The sequence below is a fragment of the Corvus moneduloides genome, chromosome 6, assembly GCF_009650955.1.
Source record: "Corvus moneduloides isolate bCorMon1 chromosome 6, bCorMon1.pri, whole genome shotgun sequence".
NCBI classification, from domain to species: Eukaryota; Metazoa; Chordata; class Aves; order Passeriformes; family Corvidae; genus Corvus; species Corvus moneduloides.
The window spans coordinates 12,296,032-12,318,800 of record NC_045481.1 but is presented as its reverse complement, the minus strand read 5'-3'; the positions used below and the strand labels follow the sequence as shown (position 1 = coordinate 12,318,800).

The 22,769-nt window shown below is 44.6% G+C and overlaps 2 protein-coding genes and 1 long non-coding RNA gene across 3 annotated transcripts in view; 2 read left to right on the top strand and 1 right to left on the bottom strand.

Annotated features, from left to right (window-relative positions):
* HHIPL1 (HHIP like 1) overlaps positions 1-1,012 on the top strand; it is a 19,517-nt gene extending 18,505 nt beyond the window's left edge. The window contains exon 9 of the mRNA XM_032112386.1: positions 96-1,012. Coding sequence (XP_031968277.1) covers positions 96-619 — 524 coding nt within the window. The 3' untranslated portion in view covers positions 620-1,012. The remainder of the gene's footprint in view (positions 1-95) is intronic.
* Positions 699-8,823, bottom strand: LOC116445598. The gene is made up of 3 exons (XR_004240820.1): positions 5,466-8,823; positions 4,612-4,765; positions 699-777 (listed from the first exon to the last, which is right to left on the bottom strand). It is a non-coding gene; the product is annotated as an uncharacterized LOC116445598 (long non-coding RNA).
* LOC116445597 (cholesterol 24-hydroxylase) lies at positions 8,822-22,769 on the top strand. The gene is made up of 15 exons (XM_032112387.1): positions 8,822-8,993; positions 10,847-10,924; positions 11,429-11,510; positions 12,057-12,130; positions 12,808-12,894; positions 13,489-13,627; positions 14,221-14,331; positions 15,096-15,252; positions 15,579-15,641; positions 16,852-16,924; positions 17,371-17,455; positions 19,267-19,377; positions 19,638-19,726; positions 20,617-20,683; positions 21,502-22,769. Exons 1-15 carry the CDS (start codon positions 8,866-8,868, stop codon positions 21,661-21,663), a joined length of 1,506 nt encoding a protein of 501 aa, XP_031968278.1. The 5' UTR covers positions 8,822-8,865; the 3' UTR covers positions 21,664-22,769.

Sequence of the window (22,769 nt, the reverse complement as noted above, 5' to 3'; positions counted from 1 at the left end):
AATAAGTCAAAAATCAGCACTGGTTTTGTACAGTTGTCTTCAAGCATTGCCCAGAGAGTGACAGACTCATGGTTTTCTGGCTTTTCCCCCAACAGAGTTTATTATGAAAACACCAACACCAAATCCCCGGCTGACGACCACGACCGAGGCCCCGTGGGGAGGCGTCCCAGACCCCAAAACCCCCCGCACGCCGGCAGGGGACCGAGTCAGGACGCCCAGGCCCGGGAAGGGCGGAGAGCAGAGGGGGCAGCGCAGGAGGAAGAAGCCGCCCGTCGATGGCTCCGTGCGGCTGATGCGGCAGGGCCGGCGGGGCCGCGGCCGGGGCAGGGTGGAGATTTTCATCGACGGCGAGTGGGGCACGGTGTGCGACGATGGCTGGAGCTTGCCCGCCGCCGCCGTGGTGTGCCGCCAGCTCGGCTTCCCCTACGCGGTGCGGGCCACCAAGAAGGCAGAATTTGGGGCAGGGACCTCGCTCCGCATTCTCCTGGATGATGTGCAGTGCTCCGGGCAGGAGAGGACGCTGCTGGAGTGCTCCCATGCCGATGTCGGCACGCACAACTGCTCGCACGAGGAGGATGCTGGTGTGGAGTGCAGCCGGGAGGAGGTGACAGACTGGTGACAGAAGAGCTGGGGAAGGCAGCTGAGGGACTCGGAGTACATCCCTTTCTTGTCCAACCCTCTAAACCAGCTGCAGTATTGAGGGGGGTGTGTCCTGCCTTGAGGATGCTGCATCTGTTTAAAGTAATCTTATGTTTTCTTCATGTCGTCCTCATGCATCTGCCTCAGAGGGGAAAAAAAAAAAAAAGTAAAATGAAGCACTGAAATGAGGATGTTGTGGACAGGGACTGCATTTCTAAGTGGTTTTTTGTAGGAACATCAGCCAAACATCAGCCTTTATAGATCAGAAAAGAGATGCATCCTGTTGCCCTTTCCCATTTCAAAATACAGCATTCCTCAGCTGTGTTTCACAATGTTTTGCAAAAAAAAAAAAAAAAAAAAATCCCAAATGACCATGTTTCCCTCTTATGGAAGCATTTGCATTGTTTGCCTTGCTTTGCCACCTGCAGCTGTGAGCTGAGGTTTCTAAGAATGTGCCTTTCTAAATCTGTGCCTTTCTTTGAAAATTACAAAAGTATAAACTTTTTAAACTTTCCACCCGCCAGTTTAAAGGAAAATTATTTTTCTGTAATGTTTTTTATTGGTATAAACCTATTGGTCATCAAGGATAAGCAAAATCAGATAATTTAGAAGAAATCACAGCGTACTGCATGGAAAGTATTTCTGCAATTTACATTAGCCTAAGTGGAAAGAAAATCTGACCCTTTTTACATGAAAAGAATTGAAAATCTGTCCCTTTTTAAGTGAACAGGATCATTATCCAGTTTAACTCTGAACATACTTTGTGCGTCCACTTTCCCAAACTTTATGAAGGCACATGTTTTTTCATTCAGTTTTCACAGGTGTGAATGACTAGATAAGAGGTAATGCACTGGGGCAATAATCCTGTAATATTTACCCCTTTTTAGAGGATATTAAAAAAAAAAAAGCAAACAAAAGCAACCCTATTTTGTCTGAAATGTGTTTTTCACCTGAGTGGTGATTAGAGACGTGTTCTCTTATGGAAGCATTTTGCCTGGTTATTTGTTTTGCCTGGTGTAATCAGGATAGGTTTTGTCTTGCTGCTCACACAAGAGCATGAGAAAGACAAAAAAACTCCCAAAAAACTCAAATGTAAAATGACCAGTGTGTCCAGAAAAGTTCACAAACAAAACCTTGTATCTAAAACTCTTACTGTGGATATTTATTTTAATTCCCCAATTTCCTGTAGACAATATCTTATTAAGCCTAAAACATGTATAGGGTAAATAATTTGTTTTAAATATTTTTCCTGAACTTTCTGATAAATTCTCATTAAATTCTTTTTGATGATGAAGAACACCTTCAATATACAAAAGCAGATGATCCAAAAAAAGTATTTCCCCCTACTTCTTATGAAGTATAAAGGGGGAACAGATGTATAAAGTGCCTTCTGAGAAGTACTACTCTCATTTCATTTGAAAACCTACAAATGCCATCAGGCACCAGACTATTATTAGGCCTTTCCCACTGCAGTGAAATTGCAAACTCCTTTGTTTCAAGTGCAGAGATTCACTTCAGGCACATCAAAACGTTCAGGGAACAGGAGAGTCCTTTGTAAATTCTTCTGTTAAAAGAGTTGGAACCTATTGAGCTGGTGGGACTAGAGGACTGGAAGGAAAAGGAAGGTGGAGACACGAACTTTCTTTCTCCAAATTCCTCTTCCGCTTCTTTTGGCTCCTTAGCCAAATTTCAGCTAACTCTGTCTGGGAGATTTTAAGGGTAATCTTGGTCATAGTTATACTTCAAAACTTCTGAGTAGAAAAAAAGACCTGCACAATAAAAGTTATCCTAAAGGAATTGAGGTGATCCCGGGATGTCTGCCATAGGAATTTCACCATCATTTTCCTAAGTATTAAGTACTCTTTTTCTAATTTAACTATAAGTTACCTGCTTTAGTCCATTTGAACCTCCTGAGAACAAGCAGAGGCCACATACACCTTGGATATTGCTGGTGGCGATTGCCACCATCCCTGGCTGGCAGGCAGGGTGACACACAGGCTCTGGTGGCAGCCGGAGCACAGGGAAACCAGCCCCCAGGGAGCAGCTGCGGGTGAGAGAGCTGTGCCTGGCTGTGCTGGCAGCGAGCACAGAGCCCTGCACCCCCCGGGTTTGCTGGTGAGGAGTTTGCTGATGCTGGTACGTGGGTGCTGCCAGCTCCACAGGGAAATATTTATCAGCAGAGGAAGAGACAAGGCTTGTAAGTAAGGGGTTGTTTTCCTCTTATCCTTTCTCCTAGCCTACACTGAGTGGGGAAGGCATTCAAATAGGATCGAGCCAGCTCAGCACAAGTCGCTGTGTGTGCCTGTCTGTGCCTGCCAGCTCAGTGCTCTGCTATGATGCTGGAAAGGTATTTCTGACCATTGTGGTCCTGCCAAGCTTAAAAAATGTCTGTTCTAAATCCTGGTATCTGTCAGTCTCGTTCACTGGTATTTAAATTATGAGCCTGTACTATTTAAAGCACACAAGTACACATGCATTTAAATACCTTCTATCTCATCTGTTGTTTAATAGGATTCTTATTGATATCATTTTTATATAGCAGGATGTGACACCAATCAAGCATTAGATAAACTAATAAACCTTGCTGCTACACTTGAACAAGACAGTATACTTCCTGGATGCTAATTCAGGATAAATCTTAAAATAGCCCACAGTGCAACCAGTCTTCTGCATGTATTATGTGGCAGTCCCAAATTTTTGTCTAGTAGCAGTATGGTTTATTGCCTTCTCTCCTGATTCAACTCTGTGACTGAGACTGGAGCACCTGCATTTTTCCTTACATATCTTTCCTTTCCTTAAGTTAGCACAGCTGCATCACATAGAGGACCCAGCATATCTCTAAGGGAACAGTGTAAACTCAGCCTTTCCATGTCTTTTTCTCTACCTCCAAGGCAGAGTAGCTCTGCCCAGAGCTCAGGATTTTTTGCTTACGTCCTTGTGGTGCCCAGCAGCCAGACTGAGCACTGCCATACTGTGTTGCAGTCTGTGGTATAGACATTATCTTCATTTGGACTTACCATGCTCTTTCTAAGAAATCTAATAGATAAATCTTCCCAACATTTCTAGGAATAATCTTTAGAGCTTGCTGCCCAAGCAGTGGAGGGATAGTGAAATAGGTGGGGTGTTGTATCAGGGGTTCTCACTCAAATGCTGGCAAAACCCTCCTGGGTGCTGAGCCCTGGATGGAGCACACCATGAGGATGTCCTCCATGTCAGGGCAATTTGGGCTGTGTCAGACTGCAGGGTATGAACAGCATGAAGTTTGTGTTATCACATCAGTAAGCACAGAGGTCTGTAACCAAATTGTACTGAAGGCATGACTCAAGCTCAGAAAGCTCAGCAGTGTCACTGTGGGGGGCACTGGCACTGGGAGCAAAGATGAGCCTGGGGCCCCAGCCTCACATGCCATCATCGTGTTTCTCCGGCCTCTATCTCCTTTATTAGCCTCTCCCCCACCTCTCACCAGATAGATCTTTGTGTTGGGCTTTATGATGGCCAAGGGAGAACAGCAGCTCAGGTACTCCTGCCCTGCCCCAGGGCCCAAAGCCACCAAAACCCTCCCAGGGATGTCCCGAGCTCAGCCTGCCTCTTCTTCCATGTGTTAGCATTGATATGGCTGTGGGGGGGACAGTCCCCAGAACTAATCAGTCCCTCTGTAGGAGAGCTGAACCTGTCGCTGTTTAGGTGTGGTCAACATAGAAATTCAGAAGCTCAGAGGAGAAAAACAGTCACAACATATCAAAATCCAAGTCTGCCTTCCTCTCGGAAACATGCCAATAGTCGTCTCTAAAAGGTCAGCATGGCCCCCTTAGATACTTTCAGACAGAAACACACATTTTTCTATATGAAAAGAGATGTAAGCATCTTCTGATAACTACTAACTGCATTCCAAATTTACGCTTTAAGAAATCATAGTTTTTTCCTCTGTAAACAAACAAGACATGGAACCCATTTGATGTGTTCAGATCATACCTTGCTGCCTCGTATGCGACTTTCCCAAGGTTCTCATGTCTGGGGCACAGGTGTAGCTATAGAACTGCCTCGAGCAATGTTTCAACGTTGTCAGAAAAGCAGCTATGATGGAAATGTCAATCATTCCTGTACAATAATGTGGTAAATAGGGATGCTGTTTTTAACAACAGCAAAAAAAAAAAAAAAAAAAAAGAAAGAAAAAAAGAAAAAAAAAGTCTGTAGTGTTCAGTCAGTTGTACAAGTATTACACCAAGTAGTTTGTTCCTCAGGGGCATTAGCTGTTGGCAATCACTAAACCCTTAGACTGTTTTTGTTATTTTTAACAGGTTGTCAATTGCCTGTCCACTCCACGCTGGAAAATTTTATTGACTGAGAATGATCAGGACCTCAGTATATACGGGCTGGGGGACAACTGACTCAGGGTGAAAATCACTGCAAAGGTCTGTACTTGGCAATGTTGGGTAAGTAACATCTAACCCCCTACAGATTTTGTTTTGCAGAGTTTGACTCCTGTATTCAGTGTAATCTGTGGCAAAACAACTGGGTTTAGATCAGCTCTTTTATTATTATTAACTTTTAATGAGCGTTTTCCTGTGCACATCTGCCGTGGTAAATTCTGGGTGATCAGGACGCCCAGCCCTCTGGCTATTCGTGTGCTGCTGAAGGCATTTCTCAGCACAAGAGCTGCCTATGCTGTTTCTTCTCCTTGCTGTCCTCACTTACAGCTTAAACAATGCTGCACCTTCAGAGAGAAAACAGAGTATGTTTTCAAACCTAAATAGCCACGAAAAGCCAAGCATAAGAGAGCGGGACTTTCAGACCAACCCTGTGTCTCACCAACTTTTCAAATTCACCTTGGGACTTCACTTGTTAACAGTTCCCAGTTCTCTGCTCTTCTGATCGGCTCCCAAATCTCTCTTGCTCCTCGTATTTGCGGGAATGTGCAGGTTGGCAGAGTGTCCACGCGGTGGCAGTTCGGTCCCCGGCAGCACGGCGACACACGGGGAAGCTCAGCCCAGCCTTGCTCCTTCCTCCCGGAGCAGCGCGCAGCTGCCGGGCAGATCATAAACACGAGAGTTCCTTGGGGTCATGTCCTTCACTGAAGGGTATAGAAACACGTTAGAATACAAACAAAGGGCTGTATTAAAGTTTGTTGGATCACAAACAAAAGTTTTTATAAGAGCTCATATTTAAAGCATGAAAAATAAGATAATTTCTGCAGTGTACCCAGGCTGAATACTTGGGGGAGTTATCAGCTGATAATTATAATTGCCTGAGAAGGTTAATTTTGAGAGCTTACCTGATCTACTCGGGGTTCAGAACTGTATCACATAGCCTGTCTTTCCCATCAAAATGTATAAAATACCAAATATTATATCACCTCCCGGTGAGCTGCTCACAAACAAAATACAAGCAGGAATTTTTCACAGGAATTATTCTGAGACTGATTCCAAAAGAAAGAACAACTTACAGATAGTTACAATCTATTCTTGAAGTATGCTGAAAAAACATTGATGAAACTCAGAAAATCAATGTTTCATCAGGAAGGTCATTGAATGTCTTTAAAGACGTGGCTTCATCAGCCAGCTTTAGTTTTTAAACATCAGCTAGCTTTAGTTTTTAAACTTTGTCTGAGTGATGCTATTCTTGCTATCAGCTGTATCTTTCCTAGTGATGGATATTCATACCATGGTAGCATTATATGTACTGCCTGACCAGTGGGAAGGGATGGTGGCTTTTTTCTGAAAACAAGCAATTTTAAAACCACAGCCATAACAGGGAAAAAAAAAAAAAAAAGTAGTTTCAATTAAGATAAACAAAAACAATAGTTAGATAATAATGATGGTCTTCTAGAATATGTACTCAAAACAGAGGGGGAAATAATTAAAGGTTGTTAGGCAATTATTTTAAACCAAAGGAGGAACTACCAGGTCGAGAAAAATCAATGTAACATTGAATGAAAATTCACATTGAATGTAACAGAACAGCAAATAATATTTTAAAAAATACCACCAGCTTTTGCTCCATTGTGTTCCATTGTAACAGCTGGAGACTCTGGTTTCCAGTATTTTGTACCATTTAACTGTTATTAAGAGACACTATTTCTCTGAGGTCGTTGTGTGGTGTCACTACCAAACCCTTCTGCTATGTGATGTGAAGCCAGAAGAGCTATGCTGGCCTCCAGGCGTGTTCCCTGGAGCTCTGCAGCAGCTCTGCCCACCTGCAGGCTGGAGATGAAGTGGTCAGGTGTATTTGTTCCCAAAGGACAATTCAAGTGGTTTTTCCCTCCCCTCTGCTGAGCATGGTGGCCAGCCAAAAGAAAAAGCTCAGGAACTCCTGATGGGTTTTGAGAGCTTCCACGGTTTTCTGATGAGTTTCTGGTCCTTCTGCCTCTCCAGGGCCTCCTGGGCTGTTGTGACCCAGACATGGGCAGGCTTCAGCCATGCCTACCGGGAGAGGTGCTGGTTCCTGGGGACTTCAAGAGAAGATTCCTGTCACCCTCTACGGTCTGTGATACCAAATCTTTCTTCAGCCTAGATCACACTATACAGCCAGTGCAATTCCTTTAATCTGCTCTGGTTTTCCAGCATTTTGTGATCTGTGTTTCCATGACAGGTTTAGTTGAAGGTGACCAGTAGATGTTAGCCACTAAGTTGCTCTGAGGGATACATGGGCACACAACCACACAGGAAAACAGCATAAATAACACATAAAATTTAAGTGCTCCTTAAATTCCCCATCACCATTGACTCCCCTCTTCCTCTGTCACTAACAGTCCATTGAAAATTACTTAAGTTTTGAAACAAAAATTAAATCTCTTACCTTACATCAGCATGTGCTGTGGTTGCTTTGATAGTCTTTCCCTGCTCTCTCTGATCTGCTAGTCTCAAACACCAGCATAAATGACCTAAGAAAACCAAGGAAAACCTGCAGATTGTGGCCTTCTAGCACAGTCAGTTTCCACCTGGAAACTGTAGCAAGCTGACTCTTGGAGGTGCCTGGCAGATGATTGATCCATCAGACGGACAAAAACAGGGGGTTCCACGACTTACATCTACTCCCTCCTTCTGCAGAGAGGCGTGGCCAAATGGGAGCTGCTGTGAGAGAGGTGCAGGGAAAATACACCCCATTGGAAATGGGATGAAAACTCCTGCAGTGTCTTCTATGGTGCTGCCAAACAAGGTAGAGACCCAGAAGTGGAAAATACACATGATAAAATTCCAGGTAGCTTGGTATGCTACCTCCAGATGGTTGAGCAAAGCTTGTGCAGAGAAGGAGTGTGTGATGGGGTTGTCCTGTGAAAGTCTGATTGGCAGTGCTTGCTGTCCCTTGGGCATAGTGGGGCTGCAGAGATCCTGCTTCTGCTTCTCCTGCTGCACTCAGAGCTGTGGGAATGGTGGAGAGGAGCGTCAGCCACCCTGCATGAAAGATAGGCGACCTTCAAAGGGACGGTGTGGGCACAACCTGCTGCAGCATTGGTAGAGGGAGCTAGCAAATCTCTGAGGAGGAAGGAAGAAGGAGAGGGTTTATAGAAGGCCATGGAGGTTGTTGCAGTGATTGAAAGACTGCTGGACTAAGGTGCAGCATCCTTCCTGACCTCCTCATGTACTTGTGCAGAGCATCATCTCCACCCAGGAAAGCATATACCCATACATACACACACACATACCTGTATCATAGAATTATAGAATAGTTTGGATTGAAAGGGACCCGGTTTCTCAAAGCCACATTCAACCTGGTTTTGAACACTTCCAGGGATGGGGCATCCACAACTTCTCTGGGCAACCAGTTCCAGTGCCTCACTAGCCTCACAGTAAAGAATTTATTCCTAATACCTAGTTTTTAAGTTAATCTACATTCTTTAAGTCCAAAGCCATTCTTCCTTGTCCTCTCACTACACATGCCCTTCCTTATAACAAGTCCCTCTCCAGCTCTCTTGCAGCCCCTCCAATAAGGTCTCCCTGGAGCCCTCTATTCTCTGGGCTGAACAGCCCCGACTGTCTCAGCCTGGCTTCACAGGAGCGGTGCTCCAGCCCTCTGAGCATTTTCGTGTCCTCCTCTGGACCTTTTGCATACACGTTCTCATCGGCACACGCCGTGGGGGTGTGTTTGAACGGCGCCGGGCTCTCAGCTCAGGCCGCCGCCGCCGCCGGGCTCTTTAAGCGGGGCCGTCCCCGCCCGCAGCCGGGGATTCTCCGGCCCGCCCCGGCCGCCCTTTGCTCGGTGCGGGAGGAGGCGCTGCGGGCGGCGGGGATGGAGGCGCTGTGGGCGGCGGGAGGGCTCCTGCTGGCCCTCTCCCTCTTGGCCTTCGTCCTGTACTGCTGCTACGTGCAGTACATCCACGCCAAGTACGACTACATCCCCGGCGCCCCGCGGGAGAGGTAAGGGGCTGGCCGGGCAGGCGAGGCGGCGGCGGGCCGGCTCGGTGTCTCCGCAGAGCGCTCGCTGCCCGGCTGGAGCCGAGACAAGGTCAGAGCAGAAAATAAACCCTCCAGCCGGTGTCCATGGGCCGGGCCGGGCCTGGCGGGTGCGGGCAAGGGCAGCGGCGAGGGGTCACGCAGGCTGGGCACAGCGCTCACGTGTGCCCGCTTCCCGGGAAGCGCCGGCACCGCCCGGCATCGCTGAGGATCCTGCTCAGCAGCACGGCCTGGCTGGCCGGGGCTGCGTGTCCTGACCTACATCTCCCGGCTGGCCACAGCGGCGTGAAGGGGCGCTTTGGAGTCGCCCACCCGAGCTGTGCGTTTGCTCATGACCCTGAACAGGGACTTGACAGCAGCACCAGCCATGCAGGAGGGACCAGCAGCACCAGCCGTCCCACACTGCTCCAGGGGGCACATTGACACTAACTCCACCAGGCATCTTCCGTGCTCTCCTTCATAAGCCAGGTGTTTGGTTTCTGCCAAAAATAAATAAAAATGTCATAAGTGATAAAGAGTAGTGAGAAAGCTGCCAGCAAGGCAGTGGCAGCACTGTCACAAAGAGTCGTGGTTCCTGCAGCAGCGTGTGGGCTTCCCATTTAACCTCACCTGTGGGTGCACATGCCCTCCATAACATGCCACAGGAAGAGACAGCAGCACTCATACACAGCCTCACAGGGACACCACACCTGCCCACCTCCAGGCTTCAGCCTACTTGTGTCATCGGGGTTGGATACCAAGACTAGAGAGAGGATGATCCTGTCATACCTGAACCTCATTGTCCTTAGGTTCATTTTGTGGTGTGAAGTAACACTGTAGAGTGACGGCATGCAAGAGGAGCTGTGAGTGGACCTTGTTTCCTGTGCTGCAGATAGAGCAGTTTCCAGAGCTAACAAAGGACTTGTGTTCTGTTTGGGGCTTTCACATCATTTTGGAATCCAGTTACAGTGGAAGAATCAAACAAGTAGAGGATTAAAAGTTTCTGTAGATATTGACTAACTTTGTTGAGTTCTTCTTATTTTAAGCACCTCCCAGTTCCAACAGTAATAAAATAAGAGCCTGTTTTCCCCCTATAGCTTATTTATACTGAAAAGGATGATAGCATGGCTCTCTGTCTCTCAAATGGAAAACAGATCTTGAGTGCAGCTTGATTCATTTAGCAAGGAGCTTGGCCAAATCTTCCCTCAGATTTATGCAAAGCTGGTGGGAATTTGCCACTCACAGCTGAAGGAAGGAATTGATCTACAGGTTTTTAATGCAGCTGTTGCAGAGTTAACATTTTTTATTAATCTCTTCAGTTTTCGTATTAACCAGTGATTATCCTCCTCAGTATTTTAAATGACATGGCTTTGGACAGAAGGAGATGGTTCCTAATTTCCCTTAACAGAAATCCATTGACAGAAATGAAGTTACACTTACCAGGGAGGAGCATGTATTAAAGAGTATTTAATGCAAATGTCAGTTTCATGTACAGCAGCGTAACAGCTGCAGTGGAGATTCGGTCAGCCAGGCAAAGAGCAAAGCAACTTGTGGGGGGCTCCCACCCAGACCCAAACATCTCCTATAATACAGCATAAAAAAAAGACCTCATCCTTCGTCTCTGTACTGGTCTTCCTGGCTTCATGCAAGCACCAGCCTATCTTTGATACCCAGTTTACCAGCTTGGTGAGGGCTGGGCATTGGCACAGCTCAGAGTTATTTGCATCTTCCCTTATGAGGAAAACATGAGCAACACTCACTGAGCAACAAGGATTGCAATCCATACAAAACCCCATGCTGGCATCCTCATGACGCTCTTAACCTTCATAATTCTGCAGCTTTTTATTTGGACACCTGCCAATCATATGGAGAATGCTGAGGAAAAAGGAGTTTACACCAGATCTCTTCCTGCAGTGGTAAGTTGAGGCACATCAATAACATTGAACGGGGTAGTCCTGTAGCACAAATGGAGAAATCAAGGCACAGAGACCCTGAATTACATAATTAGCATCATTCGGAAGGTTGGTAGAGGAGCTAGAGAAAGAGCATTGATCTTTCAGATCAGATTAGATATTAGAAAAAACTTTTTCACTGAAAGAATGGATAGCCACTGGAATAAGCTGCCCAGGATGGTGGTGGAGTAAGTTTGTGGAAATGTACAAGAGGCGTCTGGATGTGACACTTGGTTTATGGGGTGATTATGGTGGTGATGGGTTGACAGTTGGACCAGATGATCTTGAAGGTTTCTTCCAGCCTTGATGATTCTGTCCTTCTGTGGTTCTCTTAATGGCTTTGTTCACTGGGGACTGTGGTAGTTCCCACTGCATGTGCTCTGGTCCTTCGAGGTTATTAGGTCTGAACTGTTACATGTTGGTAGTTTGTACCATAATTCTCTTTCTTTTAATTTTCTCTTCTTACAGGGCAGAGAAATATGGACCTGTTGTACGAATTAATGCCTTTCACAGAATCTCACTATTGATTGTGAGTCCTGAAGGAGTGAAGGTACTGAAAAATAAAGCCAGATCAATAGTGGGGATCAGCCCATTCCTCCATAAGGGGAGAGCTGGTGCCTGACGATCAGAGCAGCACAGAGCAGCCAATCTGTGCTTGGCTCTGGCTGGGTTAGGAGGATGAGGTGCTTTGCTCTCTGGGCTGCCCCGATTTATCTTTTTCTTGGTCAGTTAATTTATTTTGTTACTTTTATTTGAACAGCACATATAGCAAACATTTACCACTTGTGAAAAGCAGGCTCTCTGCAAGAGCTTAATATCTTAAATGAATGAGGTACAAGAGACCAAATTTCTTTCTCTTAATCTTTGCAATTACAACACAGTAAGATTTCAGGTCATTGGGCAAAAAAGCACTAGAGGCATGCAAAGCAAGCTAGCAGCACAGGAACTGGGGAATCAGGGCACACAAAGTAATGTATCTACTCTTCAAACTATTGCTGCAGAAGGAAGAGAGCTAAAATGTGTGTAAGTGACATTTTGTGTTTTGTCCGGGAAAAGGATTGCACTCAGTATTCACTGACCTGAGGTTTGATTTTAGGAGTTCTTGATGTCACCACAGCACCCAAAGGATCCAATCGTGTATGGTAGTCTCTTCAGCCTGTTTGGTGAGAGGTAGGCAAAACCCATCTGAAGCCACTGTGACCTGAAAATAAGTGCAAGATTAATAATATCACAGGCATGACATTTTGACTCAGACCATTTACCTTAGTGTGGGGATTAATTTCTAATTCCAGACATATGTAACCAGCATGTACCTATTAAAATACATGCCAAGTCAAATGTCTTGCCAGTCAGGGAGGAGGATATGTTGGATTTTGTTTTACCTTGATCATGTATCTTTTTTCCCCCTGGGGATATTCAGTTAGTCTCAGAGCAGTCTGCTCAAGACCATCATCAAACTTCTCAGATTTTAGAGCACTGACTTTAGGGCATTCGATAAGTTATGGCAGTTTGCAGCTTCTAAATTCAATTCCAAAAAAAAGGGAATTTTTCTTTGTTTGTCTGAAGCTTTTAAAAATATAATAATCCAATTATTATATTAATTATTTGCATAACAGCTGTAATGAAACAGCATCTTATTGGACTCAGCAGTTCACATCTACCTGGCAAAAATACCTGTGGTTCAGTTGTTGTCCACAGTGATGCAATGGTTTCATACTCAATGGTGCTCCCTACACATGGGAAAAATAAAAGAAAGTAGATGTGAAATACTTGTATTTGTGACTACACAGGGTTCAGCTGGCTCCCTTGCATAAAACTGTTCCTTTCCTTGTTTTCCTATGTGCTAGGTTTCTAGGGAATGGCTTGGTAACTGTTTGCAACCATGAGCATTGGCGCAAGCAGCGGAGGATAATGGATCCAGCTTTCAGCCGAAGGTAAGGTAAATATTTCCAGGATGATCTAGCTGTTATTTTTACTGTATTGTCATGCTTCTCCCTGCCACTATTTGTTACTTAGAGGGGAAAAAAAAAAGTTTCGTGCCAAAATCACATTTAATTTAGAATCCAGCACACTATTCCCATGCCGAGTATAATTTGACCAGAATTCCCATGGAACAGTGACACCCCTATGAACTCAGCAATGGTAGAAAGGTCCCAGGGTTGTGTATCCTGGAGCATGGTTATGGCTGCCTTATCCTGCTGGAAAAGATAAGGCAGAGGGTTGGTCTGGTTTCCTAGTGTGCCTTGATGTATTGTATGTAGGGTTCAAAGATAAAGTCCATGTGCCTTGACAGGCACAGGCCACAGCCCTTTGCAATGACAGATGTTAATTACATGGCAGGGCAGAGCTGGGCTGCTGTAAGAAGAATGTAGCTCATTTTTTCTGTTTGCTTTTTAATGTATTAAGAAAAATAAATTATAAATTTAAAAAAATTTTACAATTTTCTATGGAAGATAACAAAAGTTATTTTGCCTAAGCAAAGATGTCCTCTCCAGAGCCCCCATTACTCATCTTTATTGATTGTTCAGCTACCTGATTGGTCTGATGGAAACTTTTAATGAAAAAGCAGAGGAGCTGATGGAGAAGCTAGAGGAGAAAGCAGATGGAAAAACAGAGTTTAGCATGCTGTCGATGATGAGCCGGGTGACTATGGATATCATTGGCAAGGTACCAGCTGTCCCTCTCATTTCCTCTGCAACTGGCAGGAAGGAATGGAAGTAATGCCTACCAGCAGCAGGATGGGATCAGGAGCTGGAGGCAGGGAGAAAGACCTTTACCCAGCAGTGCCAGAAGACCTGCAGGACTAATTGTGCCACTTCCATTCGGGCTGAGCCTTGGGAAGGGGCAGTTAGGGAAGGGTCTGCATGGTCTAGGTGTGGCTCACAGGATGGGGACCCTTTGCAAAAGTCCTTTCAGCCTCGTACCTCCCACCCCTCCATGCCAAAAGGGACACACCAGGGCTCTTTTCGTGGGTGGAGGTTGTGTTACTGCCATTACACGCCAGCATGAAGTCTGCCTTACGCTGCCTTTTCCCTTTCTATGCAAACCAGTTTGGTATGAATGGAGAGCAGTAGTAAATTATTAATCCACCCAAATAAGGGTGGATTAATAACATAATGTAGATATTGCTGTCCCCTTGCAGCCTTCTGCAAGGTAGGATCTAGCCTGAGATATTTTTAGGGGAAAAGGCAGCGGTGTGAAGCTATCCTGCTCTTTCACCCCCGCCCCAGCAAGTTGCCTTTTTCTCTCCTGCTCCTCAGGTAGCCTTTGGCTTGGAATTAAATGCACTGAGCGATGACCAGACACCTTTACCAAACGCTGTGACTAAGATTATGGAGGGGCTGAACAAGGCACGCATCCCCCTCATACGGGTCTGTACTCTCCTCACTTCAGTCCTCTCTCCTCATATCCAGCTGCTCCTGCTTGAGTTTGTGGGCTGAAGATGGGCAAGGTCATGTTGGGGAAACAGTCGTCTGTAGATTTTTCCCTCCAATGTGCCTCAAGATAAAATTCATTAGTCCTTTAAAACACTTGCAAAATTAACATTAATATTTAATGCTTCTTTTTTGTCTTTTCTTCCCCCCTGCATGTGTCTCCTTCTGATATGGTTTTACACTCTCATACCCATAAAAACCTGAGATTTTTGCCATTTGTACAAGAAGGACAAATTTGTTCACTCAGAGTGGAAGAAATTTGAGCATTCTTGCCATTAAAAAATTACATTTTCAACCCAAATTCATCTACTAGGAAATTATGGATGTAATATGAAATATTTAAGTAAAGAATTATTTCAGTGTCTCATGAAAGCTGTAGTTCAGGCTTTTAGAGCTCCTGTTTTCCTTTTTGAGACTGGGGTGAGATTCGGCATTGCATGCTGCAGTTTCTTTCCATGGAGAGGTGGGGAAATTTGCTCACAGTGCCCAAAAAATCAACAAGACATAACATCAGCATGCACAGATTGAAATATTTCAGCCCAAACCCTTCATCCTGTAGGCATTCAGTTTATTCCATGGAGAGCAAGTGTTTTTGTGACAATTGTCATTTTGCAGAAAACAAGGCGCTCACTTGTAAAGTAACACTGACATTATTTTTTACCGACAAAAGGAATAAAATGACTCAGGAAATTCTGTATCAGTTCATGCCAGGGCAACGGAAACTGGTAAAGGAGGCCAAGGAGAGTGTGAGGCTGTTGAGACGTGTGGGGAAGGAGTGCATTGACCGGAGGAGAGAAGCCATCCAGAATGGGAAAGAAGCCGCACTGGATATTCTTACACAGATTCTGAAAGGAGATGGTAAGGGACACGTTGCTGTTTGGGTGAATTTCTCTGTGGCATGTTTTGCCATGAAGTTCAGGGAGGATTGTTTTGGGGATCTGAACTTGAATCCTCCTTTAAAGTTGTTTTCACACTGAAGATAGTGAGAGTTGCTTTGAAAATTCCCTGTTTCTTTGTGTTGGATCAAATATTGGTCACAAGTTATCCCTGAAATGCGCACTCTCTCAGTGTCCTCTCTCGATGCCACCTCAGCCAATATGTGCCAAACAGGGCAGAGCATTGTGAGTGGTCCAGCTGGGGCACAGGGGCATTTTCTAATCCCATTTGTTTTTCTATCTTGACAGCTCTGGAGGAAAGTAGAGATGATGAAAACATTCTGGATAACTTTATCACTTTCTTTGTTGCAGGTTGGTAGCTATTTTAGTGCTTGTATATGTCATGTGGGAAGCTGTACTCATTCTTGAGCTGTCTACAGGGTCATGATTAACATCCTTGTTAATCATAGTTAACACCGTGATTAACATCATCACTCCACATGATGCTGCTGCAGCTAGGAGTTTCTTGGTTGGAAGACAGCAGTATTACACTGGCACAGTTCCAGCAGGGTGAGGTCTGAAAAGAACTCTTAATTTCTCATACACAAATGATATATTGTCCTCTTTCAGTGATATCAACACAGCAAATCTTGCCAGGCTGGTGTTTTCCAACCACTGGCTTCCCACTCTGTTTTCCAGCCTCTGTCTTTCCCCTGCCCACTGGGGTGCAAGGCTATTCCTTATGGGGTTCTGGCCCTCCCACCCAGATCCCACTAAACCCCACCAAAAGCATCTTTTACTTATTCCATGTGTCTTTGCATTACCTCGCCCACATGATTAAATGCCATTCTTGCTTAAGTAGGAGAAGGCACTGTCAAGCCAATCAGAAAATGTATGGGGCAAGTAATTATGTGAGAGAAACAACATTTTGCAGATCAATAGGATTTAGGTTCATAAGAAGGAGAGGTCAAAATGCTGTTCTTTGGCAAGAAAGATATTATTGCAGCAGACATCTTTGCAGAAGTATTTTTTCTGTAATGCATTAAAATAGTACATATGCCTATCCATGAAAAAAAGGGAAAACTGTCCACATCACAGAGTCAGAAATGGGTAAGGTTGGAAGGGTCTTCTGGTCCAACCTTCCTGCTCAAGCAGGGTCATCCAAACACGTAAAGCAGACTTTTCAAAGGAAGATGGTAAGGAGCTCTGCTTTCCCTCAAAACCAGTAAATCCTTGTGCTTTGGCAGAACTGGGTGTCCCATAATATGACAAAACAAATACTGGACCTCACGAGCCCTCCTGTTAGGGAGCTCATAACTAATGGGTGCTGCATGCAACCACTGCAGCTTTGACGTGGGCAAGATGGGTCATATCTTTACCAGCTATATCCTTTTCTTGTCATTCCTGAAAGCTCTTTATGTAGACTTTACATCCCTTTTATTATTTCTTTTAATTTCTAGCGTACTTGAAATAAAACATTTGGGGTTTGATGTTTAAAGTTTCCTATTCACAGTCACCCTAGTAGACCATCTTTGTGTCATGTTATTATACTAACCTTTAAACTGAGTTTTGTTATCATCAGGTCATGAAACCAGCTCAAATCAGATGACATTTACAGTAATGGCACTGGGCCAGCATCCTGAAATACTGGAAAGGTATGTGTGCTCCAATTTGCAGACCCAGCTTGATGTTAATTTCAAGGTGAACTTAATTGTAAGGATTATTAAAAAGATAGGATCAGTTCCCAATGAATTCTAGTCTCCCTTCCAAAATAAACAGTTTCATAGTACCAATATATCCAAAATTTATAAAAAGAAAAACATTAAGATGGATTATTTCAGTTTCACCTAGGTGACTTTTTTCAAAGCCTTTATACATGCAGGTCCCAAATCCCACCTGATTCAGCTGCCCTGTATGCACATTGCCTCATCCTGATATGAGGTACAAGTTCAGGAAGCCTGGTTGGGAACTGGTAGGCATTTTGCCTGAGGATGGGTGTGCAAGTCCAGTGTCAGTGTCTGGAAAGTAAAAGAATGTAATTTGTCACCTTGCCTAGCAAGAAACAGGCATCTGCAGCTAACGAGCTTTAATTGAACTGCAGGGCTCAGGCTGAAGTGGATGAGGTTCTTGGTGCCAAGAGAGACGTTGACTATGAGGATCTTGGCAAACTCACCTACTTATCACAGGTACTGTGGGAGTGAGGTAAGATACCAGGCAGAGCTCTTTGGTAGCACCTCTGACATGTCGTGGAGGAGCCCCCACACTTTTAAAATTTTAAAAACAATGTTAATATTTTATCCTGATAGTGTTTGTTTCCAGAGAGTCAGCAAGCAGGTAGCCCGAGACGTTTGCAGCAGCCCAGCCTTATTGTGAAGGATGCTCCTCAAATTTACAGGATTCCTTCACTGCTTTCCTTAATTATTACCAATTTGGGAGCTAGAGTAGAGTTGCATAATCCCTACATGTTTAAGGTGAAACAATAGCTGTAATTTTAAGAAGGGTGTGCAAATTTGAGCCCAACCTGTGTGTGAATCCCACACACTTTCGTAATTCACAGGTCTGGTTTTGTTTGATTATTGTTAAAGCATTTCCAGCTAGGATCTCACCATATGCCATAAAGTGGGATTTGAGGATAGACAAAAATTATGGCTGGGTTTTCTAATGTCAATTTTTCATTATTTAGTCTAGAAACCCTCTTCAGTCACTCGGGGGTGGGGGGTGGTAGGGGAAAGAGTTTGGTCCTAAAAGAGGTCTTGTGTATAGAAATGCTGGTTGGTAATGAACTGCAAAGCCAGGGCTGGCTATTAGCCAGTGTTTGTGTTGCATTTCCTTTTTTACAAGATGGGGGACACCAGTAGCCCTCAGGAGAGGCTGAATCACAGTCCTGGCAGCTGTTCTGCATAAATTGCCCAGACTTTAGTAGTCTGCCATGATCCTTTTTCTTTTAAATTGCCCTGCTGAGGTGAGCAACAGTGTTTTACCATTTGGCACATCCCATCCCACAGATTACTGTGCTTTGATAGCAGATAGATTTCATAGGTCTATTTCTCATAAGGAAAAGGCAACTCTAGGTGATTACAGAAATCAGCAGGCTTCCTTAGGCTTCTCCAAACACCATCACAATTATACCACTCCAATTAAGATGAGGTATCTAAGCCTTTCAGTTTTAAGACAGATCACATGAGAGCTTCTCAAAGCAGACCATTTATTTAACACCAGGTTGGATCTGTACAACTGAAATCAGTAACCCTTGGTCAGAGCCAGTCCATCACTGGAGTATCAGAGACTGTGGGACTCCTCTCCTGTTGTTCAGGCAATTCTGAGTCCTTTTGTCCAGGTTTCTTTTTCATTAGTCCACTCGTGCATGCACGCAGTTAATTGCATTTTCAGTGTGATGCTCATGTGCACTGTTAATTAGGTTTCACTTTGATGAAATAAGCCATTCTTACAGCTCACTGACACCAAAAGAAATAGTCTTGTTCCATTTTTTTCCTCAACATTCCCTATTCATTTTCCTTTACCAGGTTGTTTTTTGTCATTTTGGAGCTCTGGCCTGGCTCCTCAAGCAGCAGAACCAGGACAAAGGCAGGAGCTGAGAGTGGGAAGGAGGTGGGAGAAATCACCCACCCTCATGGCAGCCAGTGCCCAGAACAGCTCATTGGGGCAGGAGACTTCACTCTTAGATATTCCCTTTGAGTTTGCCTTTTCACTTAGTTGTTGATCTGACTTGAGGTGTTAGATCTCTTCCAGGATTTCTTCTGGGTTTTGTGTCTTTTTCTCTGTATTTTACCAGCTGTAAGAAAGAACTAGGCCTGGAGGAGCTGACCTAGCCATGTATTTTGCCCACAGGAGTCCAAGGCAGATACACCAGCATCTGTTTCAGAAGTCAAAACCTCCCATTTAGCTAAACTGAAAGGCCACAGGGAGGTAATTAATTATATTTCTGCTTCCTACAGTCTATGAACTAACTGACCTCCTGTGCTTTTTGCTGATGAAGGTTTTGAAGGAGTCACTGCGGCTGTACCCACCCGTCTCGGGGACACTCCGCAGGCTGGAGAAGGAGCACGTTGTCAATGGCATCAGAATTCCTGCAAACACCACAGTCTTTGTGAGTCCCATCCACCACCAGCAGCTTTTAGCTGCCCCAGTTAATCCAGATGTAATGGACCTGTGGTTGAGAGGGCCAAAATCTTCCCTGGGCATATTTGTACTGGCTTCTCTAAAATTTTGACCAAAACTGGGGTATGAATTAAGACTCTCAGTTGGGACTGGAGAGTGGAAAGCATTTATGGTTTTATACCTCTGACAGCAAAGAAGCATTTTCAGTGTGATGCTGCTGACTAACAAAAATAAACTCTTTCTTGCCAGCTCAACACTTATATAATGGGAAGGATGGAAAAGTTTTTCAAGGATCCACTTACTTTTGATCCAGATCGATTCAGCAAAGATGCACCTAAGTGAGCTTCTTTTTACTCCCATGTTATTAAATATGTATTAAGAAACCATTACAGGAAGAGATTTCAAGGGAAAGAAAAGTAGAATAAAACTATTTTTCCATTCCAGTATGAGTAACACTAAATCATCTGAATGTAAATAGAGAGCAATAATGCACAGCTTTTGTTCAAAAATTCTTTAGACCACATTACCTTACAAAAAAAGACGAACATTATTGTTATTAAATGTTTATATTGAGGTCAAAGCTTTGGGCCCAAACCAGGTTGAATATTTACCTTAGAACTGTACAAGCATTTAATGTGTGACAGCCCTGGTCCCAGAGTGCTTGAGATGTCTCCATATTAGAGAGGGGAGGAGGGACTGAGGGAGAGAAGATGCTGTTCAGCCACATGGGCAAGCAGCCTAAGTCTAGTCGGTGGTCAGGAGTGCAATAGAAGGGACCAGTGACTAAACAGATGCAGAGATCAGCACCAACTACTTCACGAGTCAGGAGTTTTCCTTCAGCTTTAACTTCAGAGTTAGTCTGAAGTTAGTCTGGTCTCCTGAACCAAATGCCTTCTCACTCACATGGTTAAGAGCTGCCCAAAAGACCAATAATTGAGTGGATTTTGACATCCTCATGACAGGCTGGAGAGCATTTAGAGTGTGCTTGACATTCAGCTTTGAAATAAGGCTGGCAGCTGAGCCATACAGTAAGGAGAGATGATGAGGAAACGTGCTGCGGAGAGGTATTGCTTCTCTGAAGCAAAAAAAAGAGTTAATTTGGAGACTGCTTTAACAAGTCAGATAGGCAAGGGGATATTTAGACCATTTCCTTGCTGCTGTGATGAAATATTTGCTTGTTTCTTTACAAACAAGTTGTAATTGTAATTTTGAACATTTTTCTTTGCAGGCCATATTACTGCTATTTTCCGTTCTCTCTGGGACCCCGATCCTGCATCGGGCAGGTGTTTGCACAGGTGAGTAGAGGCCTGGAAGAACACTTTGTTAGCAAGCACTGTGCCAGCTCAGGGTGTGCTGACCATGGCTGGTGGTGGGCACCAGATGCCACACTGATGTCCTGTGCACTGACCCTCTTCTCTTTAGAGGGAAGATCTCCCCCCATGCCCATGAGAGGCATGTCTCTCAAATGCAGGAGCAGACATCCATGCAGCCAAGGTCTCTGCAGGGAGGAGCAGCAGGCTGCACTCCCTCCAAACTGTCCTGGGTCAGCCTGCTTGAATCCAAACCCCTTAATGGGAATCACAGTCAACATCCCTTTGCCAGCCAAAGTCGAGCACACAGGGGGATGTGCAGAGGGCCTTGGGGATCATCCCATGGCTGCCACTGACAGAATCAAAGCAGGGAAAACATCAGCTGGAGGAGGACACAAGCCAGAACTGGAACAGAGAAGGTGAGGAGGGGGCTACATGGACAGAAGGAACAATTTAATGTGTATGAGCATGGCAGAGAGTGTTTCAGGACAGCCAGAGGCCAGCGCTTCAGGTCTGTGCTGTGAGCTCATCTAAGCACCAAAGCTCAGAGTGCTTTAGTTTTACAGTGTGACTTCCAAAATGGATTTAACACATAAACACAAGGACTTAGGGCCTGTCAGTTGTCTTCAAATCCGGGAAGTCCCAGGGTTCCTGCCCAAACTCAGCTGGCTGCATTAACATAGTAACATTTAACTTTTAAATCTCTATATTGACAAAGCAGTGTAAGATAGTAGACTGACTTTAAGCAGCTGCAGTCCAAGCTGTATTTGCTGTCACTGACCATGAGTTTTTCTTCTTAACAGATGGAGGTAAAAGTGGTGATGGCAAAGTTGCTGCAGAGGTTTGAAATCCAGCTGGTGCCAGGACAGAGTTTTCAACTAGTGGAGGCTGGAACCTTAAAGCCACTAGATGGAGTAATATGTAAATTAAAGCCAAGGAGCTCTGCAAGAGGCTGCCAGGCGTGACTACTCAGGGAGCAGAGTGTGTCATGATAGTGCTAGTGTTTCTTCTGATTTTGAAGATTGTGACACTAATCAAAGTTTTGATTTTTCAGACCCCTTTAGACGATTACTAGAATGAAGTTATTTCTAACCTTCCTCGTAATTTACTGAAGAAAACCTTAGGAGAGTCACTCTACTGAGCATCTTCAATCTGGAAGCGTACCTGGAATTGCCAAGCTTTTTCTTTTCCTGGGGAACCGTTTCATTCTGACCAGACTTGGAAAAGAACATCCTTTCACTGGAGTGTCCCTGGAGCGCCACAGAATCCCACACTCCAATCCCAGCTCATAGTTTCCACTAAGCTTATATACAACACAACATGGTCTAAGTAAACCCTTGTTTGGGGAGTTTCCTACTTACACAATGAAATCAGAAAAGAGTAGAGCATAGATTTGGGCTGAATTTAGGAAGAGATATTTAGAGATAGTCTCTTGGTCAAAGCAATTTTTCTAGCCCTGCTCCAAATGTGAAGAACAATTGGTAGGAGCAATCTGGAAAAAAAACCCAAAAAATTTAGAGTCTGAGGCCACCTACTTTCTCCTGCTGCTACTGCCTGGTTTTATTCAGTCTCTTCTACTTTTCATCTGATATTATGCAAAGTGTAGATTCCCAGTCCACACTGTATAAAGGGACTCTCCTGCTTCCTCCTACCCCTCCACACAGCCTGTGCTCATTCTTCTGAGACACTTTTTTGTTGGGAAAGTTTTGCTGCCTTTATTTTAACCTGGATCATTTTCCCCATCTTGTTTGCCACAAAGCTACAGTAACACTCAGACCAGATGGTCTAGTAGGTACAGGAGGGCTGGAAATAAGTGGCTGAACTAAATGCTGCTTAAAATAGTGTTGCCACTGAAAAAATGTGTCTGTAACTTGAGACAGAGACAGGAGAGGGAAGGTCCCGCACCCCCTTCTTCTGCAGATGTGCCCAAATTGCCACTGCAGCCAGGCTCTGCCAGGGAGAAAAACTATCATTTGTAAATGCTGCCTTCCAGAAATATGTGGATACTTAATAGGAGTTTGGGCATCCTCTATAATGAAATAGAGAGAATTAAAGACATTTGATGCTGCCA

What these genes read in the sequence shown, in the direction of transcription:
- LOC116445597 (XM_032112387.1), top strand. Translation starts at nt 8,866, where the DNA reads ATGGAGGCGCTGTGGGCGGCGGGAGGGCTCCTGCTGGCCCTCTCCCTC. An exon ending in TTCAGCCTGTTTGGTGAGAG is followed by an intron (nt 12,131 to 12,807) that starts GTAGGCAAAACC and finishes CCTATGTGCTAG; the next exon opens with GTTTCTAGGGAATGGCTTGG. An exon ending in CATCCTGAAATACTGGAAAG is followed by an intron (nt 16,925 to 17,370) that starts GTATGTGTGCTC and finishes ATTGAACTGCAG; the next exon opens with GGCTCAGGCTGAAGTGGATG.